This window comes from Diachasma alloeum, unplaced genomic scaffold (genome assembly GCF_001412515.2).
Source record: "Diachasma alloeum isolate Michigan unplaced genomic scaffold, Dall2.0 Dall_scaffold_00185, whole genome shotgun sequence".
In the NCBI taxonomy this organism is placed as follows: domain Eukaryota; kingdom Metazoa; phylum Arthropoda; class Insecta; order Hymenoptera; family Braconidae; genus Diachasma; species Diachasma alloeum.
In genome coordinates this window covers 1,893,276-1,904,592 of record NW_021680351.1, presented here as the reverse complement: position 1 = coordinate 1,904,592, position 11,317 = coordinate 1,893,276, and the positions used below count along the sequence as shown (strand labels likewise).

The 11,317-nt window shown below is 41.3% G+C and overlaps 3 protein-coding genes across 3 annotated transcripts; 1 reads left to right on the top strand and 2 right to left on the bottom strand.

The window, feature by feature from the left end:
* Positions 1-147: 147 nt before the first annotated feature.
* On the bottom strand, positions 148-3,128 carry LOC107048123 (pleckstrin homology domain-containing family J member 1). Its single transcript, XM_015271133.2, has 2 exons — positions 2,699-3,128; positions 148-677 (listed from the first exon to the last, which is right to left on the bottom strand). The coding sequence occupies exons 1-2, from the start codon at positions 2,793-2,795 to the stop codon at positions 196-198; spliced, it is 579 nt and encodes a 192-aa protein (XP_015126619.1). The 5' UTR covers positions 2,796-3,128; the 3' UTR covers positions 148-195.
* A 116-nt stretch (positions 3,129-3,244) lies between these two features.
* Positions 3,245-4,501, top strand: LOC107048124. Its single transcript, XM_015271134.1, has 2 exons — positions 3,245-3,616; positions 4,360-4,501. The coding sequence occupies exons 1-2, from the start codon at positions 3,298-3,300 to the stop codon at positions 4,407-4,409; spliced, it is 369 nt and encodes a 122-aa protein (XP_015126620.1). The 5' UTR covers positions 3,245-3,297; the 3' UTR covers positions 4,410-4,501.
* Positions 4,502-4,867: 366 nt separating this feature from the next.
* LOC107048044 (transcription factor TFIIIB component B'' homolog) lies at positions 4,868-10,180 on the bottom strand. Its single transcript, XM_015271000.1, has 4 exons — positions 10,096-10,180; positions 9,383-9,986; positions 7,991-8,436; positions 4,868-6,210 (listed from the first exon to the last, which is right to left on the bottom strand). Exons 2-4 carry the CDS (start codon positions 9,804-9,806, stop codon positions 5,110-5,112), a joined length of 1,971 nt encoding a protein of 656 aa, XP_015126486.1. The 5' UTR covers positions 9,807-9,986; positions 10,096-10,180; the 3' UTR covers positions 4,868-5,109.
* Positions 10,181-11,317: the final 1,137 nt, after the last annotated feature.

Here is an 11,317-nt window from a genome sequence, read left to right as displayed (position 1 = left end):
TTGGAATTGAAGTTTAAATAGTTTTGAGGGTCAAACGACCCTTAAGAACCTTTGGAATTGAAGTTTAAATGGTTTTGAGGGTCAAAAGACCCTTAAGAACGTTTGGAATTTAAGTTTAAATGGTTTTGAGGGTCAAATAATGCAGCATTTCCAAGAAAAATAAATATATTTACGTTGAAAAATACTTGATGGTTACTACAATAATTCTATGAGATTTTTAGTTTCCTTTGTCACAATGCTGGGGATGGTGGGGGCTGTGCTGGTGAATGCGCGAATGTGAGACCGGAAATTGGAGGTTTGACTCCATGCTTCGTCCCTCACAATCCCATGATTCCTAGGATACATGAGGAGGGGATCAGTGCCAGTTCTGCTGGACAATCTCTCCTGAAGGGTTATCAGTCGTGATCTCCAGTACTCGTAGCTGGCCTGGCGCAGGGCTGTTACCCACTGGTTCACCTGGTCCTCTGTTCTCGCTGTGAAAATGTGCCTTTTGTCGTGTTCATCACGAAACACAATGCTGAAGGCGAAGGCACCCTCAGATATCACGTCTGAATTTATCTTGCAGTTCTCGAGGATTATTATTCCTGCTGGCTGCTTGTCGTCTATCTGACCCAGGTCGGTTATATTGAAGTAGAAGAGAAGGTTGCTGCGGAGCTTGAACCAACGCTCTTTGAAGACTGGGGAAGATAATTTGAGAATTATTAGGGGGAAGGGGGAGAAGGAAAGTGAGAAAAAACGGGGAGTTACTAGTGCAGTTCCGACTTCAGAATGATCCTTAGGGCGTTTGGAGTTGAGGGCCAGAAGGTTCCGAGGGTCAAACGACCCTTAAAAACGCTTTGAGTTGAGGGTCAAATGATTTTGAAGGTCAAACGGCCTTTAAGAACGTTTGAAATAGAGGGTCAAGTAGTTTTCAGGGTCAAATGATCCTCAGGGCGTTTGGAGTTGAGGGTCAAATGGTTCCGAGGGTCAAATGACCTTTAAAAACGCTTTGAGTTGAGGGTCAAATGATTTTGAAGGTCAAACGGCCTTTAAGAACGTTTGAAATAGAGGGTCAAGTAGTTTTCAGGGTCAAATGATCCTCAGGGCGTTTGGAGTTGAGGGTCAAATGGTTCCGAGGGTCAAATGACCTTTAAAAACGCTTTGAGTTGAGGGTCAAATGATTTTGAAGGTCAAACGGCCTTTAAGAACGTTTGAAATAGAGGGTCAAGTAGTTTTCAGGGTCAAATGATCCTCAGGGCGTTTGGAGTTGAGGGTCAAATGGTTCCGAGGGTCAAATGACCTTTAAAAACGCTTTGAGTTGAGGGTCAAATGATTTTGAAGGTCAAACGGCCTTTAAGAACGTTTGAAATAGAGGGTCAAGTAGTTTTCAGGGTCAAATGATCCTCAGGGCGTTTGGAGTTGAGGGTCAAATGGTTCCGAGGGTCAAATGACCTTTAAAAACGCTTTGAGTTGAGGGTCAAATGATTTTGAAGGTCAAACGGCCTTTAAGAACGTTTGAAATAGAGGGTCAGGTAGTTTTCAGGGTCAAATGATCCTCAGGGCGTTTGGAGTTCAGGATCAAATGGTTCCGAGGGTCAAACGATCCTTAAAAACGCTTTGAGTTGAGGGTCAAATGATTTTGAAGGTCAAACGGCCTTTAAGAACGTTTGAAATAGAGGGTCAGGTAGTTTTCAGGGTCAAATGATCCTCAGGGCGTTTGGAGTTGAGGGTCAAATGGTTCCGAGGGTCAAATGACCTTTAAAAACGCTTTGAGTTGAGGGTCAAATGATTTTGAAGGTCAAACGGCCTTTAAGAACGTTTGAAATAGAGGGTCAAGTAGTTTTCAGGGTCAAATGATCCTCAGGGCGTTTGGAGTTCAGGGTCAAATGGTTCCGAGGGTCAAACGATCCTTAAAAACGCTTTGAGTTGAGGGTCAAATGAATTTGAAGGTCAAACGGCCTTTAAGAACGTTTGAAATAGAGGGTCAAGTAGTTTTCAGGGTCAACTGATCCTCAGGGCGTTTGGAGTTGAGGGTCAAATGGTTCCGAGGGTCAAATGACCTTTAAAAACGCTTTGAGTTGAGGGTCAAATGATTTTGAAGGTCAAACGGCCTTTAAGAACGTTTGAAATAGAGGCTCAGGTACTTTTCAGGGTCAAATGATCCTCAGGGCGTTTGGAGTTGAGGGTCAATGGTTCCGAGGGTCAAACGACTCCAAGAATGTTTCGAGTTGAGGGTCAAACGACCGTTAAGGACATTTGAAGTTGACGGTCAAATAATTTTGGGGGTCAAAGGACCCTTAAGAATGGTTGAAATCGAAGGTCAAATGATTTTGAGGGTCAAATAGTTTCGAGAGTCAAACGATTCTAAGAAAGTTTTGAATTGAGGGTCACACGATCTTTAAGAAAAATTGATGTCGGGGGTCAAATGATTTTGAGGGTCAAACGACCCTAAGAACGCTCTGAGCTGAAGTTCAACCCACCCTGCAGCCATTTAAAGTTGAGGGTCAAATTTTGGGGGTCAAACGACCCTCAAAAACCTTTGGAATGACGGGTCAAAAAATATTAAAACACAATTTTTAATATGAAACTCTGATAAAACTCCAAGAGAATTCTCACAGAGCTCCAACAGAAATCCGATAGAATAATGTCTTAGAGAAAGCGCTAGCTCTTTCAATTATCAACTTATTTCATGCGTAAATCGAGAGAAGCCCAATCTCACCCGATTTATGCGCCCTTTTGTGCTGCAACCTGCCCTCCATCTGCGACAGCCCTCGGCTCGCATCCATCAATTCCTTCTCATTACACTTCATCTTCATCCCCCGGTAATCACCCTCAGCCCCAAAATCACTTTCAATCCCCCAAACTCCCGTCAACTCTCCATCACGTACATCTCACTCTCGTAAACATAACCTAGTTATCGTCATCACCGTTTAAATTAAAAAAAACACCTTTAAACCCCTAAACTTCTGTTTTCCGCAAAAATAAAGTCTTTCCCCTCAACTTATTTCATGACTTATTTCAAGATATTCCGTTCTAGCCTCAACGAAAATAGTAAACTAACGTTCAAACCCCAGAAATTCTTGGAATTTCATTTTTGTGAAATGACGCAATGAAATCTCCCCCCCTCCCCCAACAACATGAGACATGAATCAGCTGTTGCCCCTGCGCGTTATGAAAACAAGGAAATGAGTGAAAATAAAGTAAAGAAACGAGATAAAATTGAATGAAAATTAAATTAATGGAATGAAAAAAGAATGGACTAAAACAAATTAATGAAAAAAAATTAATGGAATAAAAAAAATTTATGAAGTAAGAGAAATGGAGAATATTTTTCAAAATACGAATGTCTGGGTGACAGAAGTGGGTGAAGTACTCCAGAGATACTCATCAGCAACAGTGAATTTTGTCGTTGAAACAATTGGAGTGCCAGACCTCACGAGTGTGATAAAACCGAGTGGTGAATTGCTGCTGGATGTCAACGATTTTTTCAGACAGTTTCCGGAGCTTTTGGCGTTCGACTACTTCCAGTGGCAGCTGCTGAAGGTCTTTGTGTCGGTTCTGGTGACCATTGTGTTCATGATATTCTGCGCGTGGTATGTCTACGGGGCGAGGATCACGGAGAGGTTCATGGAACCGGGTGAATTTCAGTTTTTCTTTCTGCGTTGGGAATATTTGGGAAATGGACGAGGCGATTTGGATGAGTCAGGGCTCATTTTGAAGGTTGATAAAGGGATTGATAATGAATGGAGAGTTGGGAGAATTCACTCAGCCGTTCTCGGGATACTCGAGGTCACAGGTGGGGTGTTTTCTCCCTTCTCTCCTAGTTTTTTTGGTTTGGGATTTATTGAACTTTTATTTTGGATATTGAAGGTAGATAGAGAGCCTTGGGGACACTTTTTGTGCAGAATTTCGCGAGCTAAAAAAGTTTCTTAATAAAATCTAGAAATAAGTATTTTAGAAAATGAAAAAGATTCAAACGAAAAAACAAAAATTTTGTTTTTGCCTGATATCACAGAATTGAGGGGAGATAGCGAAATTTGTATAATGACCTTTTTCGTAGCTCGTGAAATTCTCTACAAAAAAAGTTCCGATGAAAATGGCTCTATCTCTCGTAAATTATGGGATATTTGGGAAAGACTGATTTGAATGTAAAATTAATTTCGACGTTTCCACCACTTGACTCCTAAACTCTTGAGTTTTGATCTGATGAATGAAAAATCCTAGTTAATTATTACTCATCAAGAGCATCACGATATACCAGACCAGTAATCAATCGGTTGTACAATAAATAATTATCATTTGTTGGAATTTAACGTCGAAAATTTCATCTAAAAAACCGAATTAAAAATATTTCTTAAAACTGATATTTTCTTTTTTCAGGTCACAAGATAGACGATCGAAACAACTTCCAATACTACTCCCCGCTCTAAAATTTTCATGTTGAAACCCTCAAATCAAGAGACAAGAATGAAAACAACAGAAAGTATTTATGTTCGTCAATAAAATTGGTGATACATCATTTTTCATTTCTTACAAAAACTGCCTCTTCCTTAACCCTAAGATAATTATCGTCTCAACGTTTACAAAAATACAATTACAATTATTAAACGTAAAAAAGCAAGGGATCGTTCTACCAGAGGAATGTCAAAATGGTGAGCATTTCATACCGAATTTACATGAATTAATAACCAAAAAGGCCTGCAGATCGTTTGCCAGTAGATTTCTCTTCACTTATTAAATTCAGTAGCGAAGTGGTAAAGCGGTTTAAGTCAACTCATCTCCCACTTGAGTTTTTGAGGAATATTTCCAAATCTACGGGAGACAGCGAAATTTTTGTAATTACATTTGTTGTAGCTCTCACTCTGCTCTACAAAAAAGGTTACAATAAAAATTTTGCCATCTCCCTTAGATTCCCGGATATTTAATGAAAACTGGCCAATAGTAAAAATTGACTTATACCAGTTTACCACCTCGCTACTGACTTATTGAATCAGGATAAGAGTACATGGTTCCAACCATAAATTTCAGGTGTTCGTTTTCCCAGAAAATAAAAAAAAACTCAATTTTTAAGTTTTATCACCAATTAATTAACGACTCTTCCCCCAGAAACCCCACCACTTCCCCGTCCCCCTACTTCAACGTAAATTTAATCGGCGACACGCCATGACTGTTGAGTCCACTGGTAACAGTGGAGAGTAATTCCGAGCTGAGGTCCACAGGTGTCATTTTCTCCTCTCCCCCATTCAGGTCCTTCCCCACCATGTACACCTGGACAATGGTCTTCCCAGGTTCATCGGGTGACTCCTTGGAGACAATCACCAGCGAGCCCGGCTCCACGTCCTGCAACCCCTCCACAGGTTCCCCCAGCTCCACCCCCCTGGCCTCCTCCTCCCCCTCATCCTCGCCAGCTTGCTCCCCCCCCTCATCGAAGATATCGTCGAGAACATTCGTGGCATTGAACACCGGCCTCTTCCTCTTGGGAAGTCGTCCAGACCTCGTGGGCTTCACCTTGTAAACCTCAAAGTCATCTTCACTGAGTGAATCCTCCGAGGGATCAGGCTCAACCGTCTTCTTCCCCCTGGGCCTCTTTCGCTTCACCCTGGACACACCCTCCCCCTCACGATCCTCAGTTTCCTGGTCCTTCGACGTCTCCTCAGGCTCGTCCCCAACGTCCCCAGGGTCATCCTCGTCCTCACTCAGCATGTTCACACTAGTGGCGACATTCCTCTTCTTCGCAATTCTCTTTCTATAGCTGTCAGTCGACTTTCTCGTCTTCTTGCTCTTCTCCTCGACATTCTCGAAGCTCTCGAGCTCCTTCCTCAGCGTCTCGATGTCGTACTCCTGGTGGTAGACCAGCGCCTTCTCCACAAGGGCTCTGTTCAACTTCTCCTCCTTCTTGTATTTCATCTTCAACTCGTGGCGAGTTCGGCTCGGGAAGACAGTCTGCATGAGGGAGAAGTCGGTTCCCACTGTGTTCAGGGCCTTGTAGAACTTGAGGGTCTCGACGTGCGTCCAATCTCTGCTCTTCACTCGCTTCTTGTAGAAACCACCGATCGCACCCTCCTCGTCGACTAGGACTCGACGCTTGGAGACTGCCTCGCGGTCTCTCTTCAGGGCTGTGTTTTCGATTACCAGGGACTGCTCGTCCACCACGAGCTCACCGTTGGGACCCACCTTCAGCTGGGGGACTGGCATTGCAGAGTCGTCCTCCTCTTCTTCGGGTTCTGTCACCTTGATTGATTGATTGATTGATTGATTGATTGATTGATTTTTATTGCTGCACATTATGTTGGGCAAAACTAGTAGCAATGCCACAGAGCAAATATAAAGCAGATACAAAAGTATAACAGAAACAGAAACTCTGGGAGTAGGTAAGATAAGATAAGGAGTTTATTGTTTAGAAATTTAAACAAATTGTACAGATGAGAGATTATAAATAAGAGAGGATACATTGACATAAAAACACAGAAATAGCATGGAAAAACAGTAGCATTAGCACACAGGCAATGAAGTGAGTCAGAGAAAAGCAGAAGAGATAAGCATAAGAGAATAGTTCATCAAATCACACGTAATCAGCTGGGTGATATAGGGGAGGTAGGGGCAAAGCGGACCCTCTAAGCGAATCGTTTAGTTTTTTAAGTTCTAATGAGTCAATGCACTTCACGTGGAGATCATAATCTCATTAGAATTGCAATTAAGATCTGTCATTAAATTTAAAAAAAAATTAATGTTGGGGCAAAGTGGACCCTCTGTTTTTTTAAAATTATTTTAATTTTCCGTTTGTCAGGAGTCATTGTCATGTTGTTCTACCGATTGGATAGAATGTAATCGCTGTTGATCAAAAACTCACATTTCTTGTTCACAATTAGATCCGCAGGAGCTCACACAAATTTATACTTGCCCTCATTGCATATTTTTTTAGTCAAGGTAGTAAATTTCACTTTATAAAACGTATTAGAATAATTCTGGCGACTCGATTCAATAATTTATGTGAGGGTCCACTTTACCCCACACTTTTTTTTTCTCGAAGGGGTCCGCTTTGCCCCGGGGGTCCGCTTTGCCCCTACCTCCCCTATGAGAGGTGATATATGAGAGTAAGCATATGAGGCATTCCACGCTATTTTAATTCGAAATTTTTTTAAATAGATTTTGATATAAATTGAGTGTGTTATAGAAGTACCTATACAATCTCCCAAACGTAAGAAAAAAGCAAAAATTTTTTTTGCGAAGTTATACAAAAAAAAATTGGAGGTTTACTGGCTAGGTAATTGATTATAGGGTGAACCAACCAGTGTTCGAACCAGACCAGTAGTCAAACTAATTGGTACTTTATCTATCAAATAAATTAGTAGAAGGTAGAGATGCCTCGCATTATACATGAAAAATAAAATTATGACATTTCCAGATGATATTGTGATGATTGAAAATGTCGAAGTTACGCCGCCAATAGCGTATTCCCATTACAGAATACGCAATTCGATTACTGGGTTTTCACACATTTTCAGCTTTTTGTATTCATATCATTAATTGTATCGTCAATTAATATTCATAATATTTTTTTCTATTATCTATGGAGATGTACAGGGGAGTTATAATTATTTTTAAATCAATTTTCGACTTGGTTATATTTTTAAATCTACGTCAAAAATAACTGTGCTTATTCGTTCGAACACTGGAGATTCACCCTAACATCATAATTCGGTAAATATTCGTTGTATCGAAAAAATGGAGAAGTACTTTTTTACTGCATAAGTATAATACATTTATGGGAGAATTTCGTTTTCACCAAAAATTGCAATTTAAATGTGATTACGAAAAACAAATGTGCTGAGATGAGTCGACTTAAACCATTTTACCACTTGGCTATTGAAACCGAATCAGACTCGCCTGGGATCGACTCAACAGGAGACAAACGATTTTGAAAAAAATAAATGCTTCTCTCAACAAAAAAAATCTTTGTCATTGACAATTTTTGTCCCCAGTGTAGAGAGATTTTGATTAATTTATTCACCTCTTCTGGTTCATCTTGAACTAGAGAAGTCGCCGTCTTCTTCATGGGGTTCGTCGCGGGGTTGTAGTAAATCAAATCGTACATCGTCAGCTTTGTTCTGTCCGGCTGCTTGTGCTCGTGCCTCAGGAAGAACTCACGACGAGACTCCGCCAGCTTCCTAGCGGATTCCGAGATGAGGACCTTTCGCTTTTGCTTGGGGTTCTGGGTTTGGCTTTGACTGGGGTTCTGAGCAGGGGGAGGAGGGTGGGACGAGTTCTGTGAGGGCTGGGACGGGTGAGAAGACGGTGGCGGGTGAGGGGGAGGAGGGTGACGCCGAGAGTCGTCCTCGGACTCGCTGGCACTAGCCCCAGAGCCTTGGATGCTGTTACGGCGGATCCGAGTGGAACCGTCGAGACGTGGGGTAGGACGGGTGAATGAACGGTTGGGGAGGACTTTTATTGGAGATGCTGCAACATTAAGACGATTGTTCAGTTCTCTAATATTTTGCTTTAAGTGGAATCCAAGAAGAATAATTCATTAGGGGAGGTTGGGGTAAAACGGACACTTTTGACTTTTTTGAAAAGTTAATGAGGGGTTGAAATGTTGATAAAATTGAATGGATTTTTCCAATACAAAGAACAATTCTTTCCCTTTGTGACGAGCTCAACTGATAAATTTGTTTCTGAGTTATGAATAATTTTAAAAAAGTTTAGTGTCCATTTTACCCCACCCACCCCTAATTCTGGCTGATTTTTCATTGCTATTATTTTCTGGCTGTTTTTTTATTCATTTTTTATTTAGCTTTTTATCGCCAATCGCCATATGACCCCCGTGGTCCTTATTCTGACCCTTGTGACCCTTAATCTGACCCTCATTATACTCCTCGTGACCCTTGATTAATTTTTAGTGCAAAATTTTCGTCGTCAGAAGTCGATATGGATTTTTATAATGTAGGGATATATAGAGACCTTTATTTTGACCCTTTTGACCCTTTTTTGACCCCATGGCCCTTATTTGGACCCTTAAACTGACATTTGTGATCCTCGTGACCCTTATTTTGACCCTCGTGACCTTTCTTTTGACCCTTGTCGCCCTTAATTTTGGAGTCTTAATTTTGAGTACCAATTCTTCGTTTTACTCAAGAATATTATTCACTCAAATCTAACAGTCACATACTTGCATCTAATTTATGTATTTCATGTGATTAAACCATTTCCATCGAAATAAATCCTCGAGTTCATTAATTTCCAGCGAAAAGATTCCTAGAAATAAATAGAAAAATCCAAAATGAAGAGAATTATTCGACTCAAACGACAATTTCCCTGCCTAAAAAACGTGCTCAAGAAACGAATTCCTCTACCCGTGAAATTACCCAAAAAATTCCCACTCCTGAGCTGAAAAAAAATATCTCACCTGCTTCACTCCCCGAGAGATGACCCTTGTCTGACGACTCCGAGAACAGTCTCGCTCTCCTGGGGAAACCCTCAACAACAGAAGCTGTCTTCCCAGTCTCCCCAGGTTTCTGTCCCTCTGCCCCAGCTCCAAGGGGGACCTTCTCACCCTCATCCCTCTCCACCTCTGGTGCCTTCTCTTGAAGATGAGGGCTCCCATCCTCAACAGGAGCTTTCGCCCCTCCAGAAATTGTCCCCCCAGCCCCTCCCACTTTTATTTCCTCGACCAAAATCTCTGGTTTCAACTCATCCCGAGGCACCTCTGGAGTCAATTCCTCTTCGATCCCATCAGGATCCCTGGAAATCACCTCAGGCTCCTCTACTTTGATGACTTTTCGTCGTAAAGGGACTGAAGCCGTCACTTTGATTCTCGCACGTCTCATCATGATCGTTGATTCGATCACAAAATCATCGAATTCAATGAATTATCATTAATTAATTGGAGATAATTAAATTCTCGTTGAAAATGTCAATTGTTAATTGACAATAATTAAGTTCCCGAGGAATTTCGTCAGCATGACGAATGTCTTGTGAGGTTAGGTCCAAGCAAACAATTGTTTTTTTCTCTGCAAAAAAATCCAATTGATATTGGAGAATAAGTTCAACTGTCGTTTATTTTGGATGTTCGATGTTTCTCGGGATTGGGGATTATTTAATTGGTCTCAGTGAACTTACTGGAAATACTCGGTACTGGACACGCTCGGCGAGACCATGCCTCGAACGATAACAAAAGCAGCTGTTTTCAACGCGTTGAACTGACGGAACTGACAGAAATGGAGATGCAAACGCGTCACATGACCCGTCATTGACGGTCACATGACCGTCACGACGGTTACGAGTCGACGGTTAGGGTTACGAGGGTTAATCTAACCCTCGTGACCCTAATTCTGACCCTCGTGACCCTTAATCCAACCCTCGTGACCCTTATTCTGACCCTCATGGCCCTTATTCTGACTCATGACCTTTAATCTAACCCTCGCAACCCTTAATCCAACCCTTGTGACCCTCATTCTGACCTTCATGACCTTTATTTTGACCCTTGTGACTCTTAGTTTTGGAGTCTTAATTTCAATTACCACATTTTTACCACCAAAAGTCGATTTGGATTTTTATAATATAGAGATGATCCATCACGACCCTTAATCCAACCCGTGTGACTCTCATTCTGACCTTCATGACCCTTATTTTGACCCTTGTGACTCTTAATTTTGGAGTCTTAATTTCAAGTACCACATTTTTATCACCAAAAGTCGATTTGGATTTTTATAATATAGAGAGATGATCCATCACAAGTCGCTATTTCTTCTAGACTATTAAGAGTATTTAGAAGTTAGACCCCAAATGAAGCTCCAAATTCAAATAAAAAATAGAATATATTCGAAACAAATGAGTACTTGGAAACGTGACTCCGTATCGCGGATAATATCGGGAATTCGCATAACCGTAAATTTTCCGAAATCTCATGAGCAATCCTTCAGGAGTAAAAATCAAAATTAATATATTTGTATTTGTATGCATCACTGGGTGATAACTATGACAATTGTGTACTTGTGTGCAAATGCATCGAGTTACAGTTCTGAAGGTACAACGGGACCTCCGAGAAACCTAAATGCACCTCATCGAGATATCGGTGAGTTTGAGAAATTTTTCGTCTTTCAACATTTCTCCGTGAGGATCTCCTTCAGGGCTGCGGGTCACCCTCGATTTTCAGACATACACCGACCACTCGCGTTCTAATGGGCAATGCTTGTTTCAAACAATAATAGTATATTTCGTCATTAGGCCGAAAATAGTATTTTCATCACGCTGTGACGAAAAGTGAACTTTTCGGCACGCTCCACGTGCTTTAAAGTCCAATTTCCGCCACATTGTGATGAAAAATATTGTTCGTAACTCG

Excerpts from the sequence above, each read along its gene's own strand:
- LOC107048123 (XM_015271133.2), bottom strand. The coding sequence starts at position 2,795 with ATGAAGATGAAGTGTAATGAGAAGGAATTGATGGATGCGAGCCGAGGG. Across the intron at positions 678-2,698 it reads CAAAAGGGCGCATAAATCGG|TCTTCAAAGAGCGTTGGTTC; the intron begins GTGAGATTGGGC and ends TATCTTCCCCAG.
- LOC107048124 (XM_015271134.1), top strand. The coding sequence starts at position 3,298 with ATGGAGAATATTTTTCAAAATACGAATGTCTGGGTGACAGAAGTGGGT. Across the intron at positions 3,617-4,359 it reads GGAGAGGTTCATGGAACCGG|GTCACAAGATAGACGATCGA; the intron begins GTGAATTTCAGT and ends TTCTTTTTTCAG.
- LOC107048044 (XM_015271000.1), bottom strand. The coding sequence starts at position 9,806 with ATGATGAGACGTGCGAGAATCAAAGTGACGGCTTCAGTCCCTTTACGA. Across the intron at positions 8,437-9,382 it reads TCTCTCGGGGAGTGAAGCAG|CATCTCCAATAAAAGTCCTC; the intron begins GTGAGATATTTT and ends TTAATGTTGCAG. Across the intron at positions 6,211-7,990 it reads TTCAAGATGAACCAGAAGAG|GTGACAGAACCCGAAGAAGA; the intron begins GTGAATAAATTA and ends CAATCAATCAAG.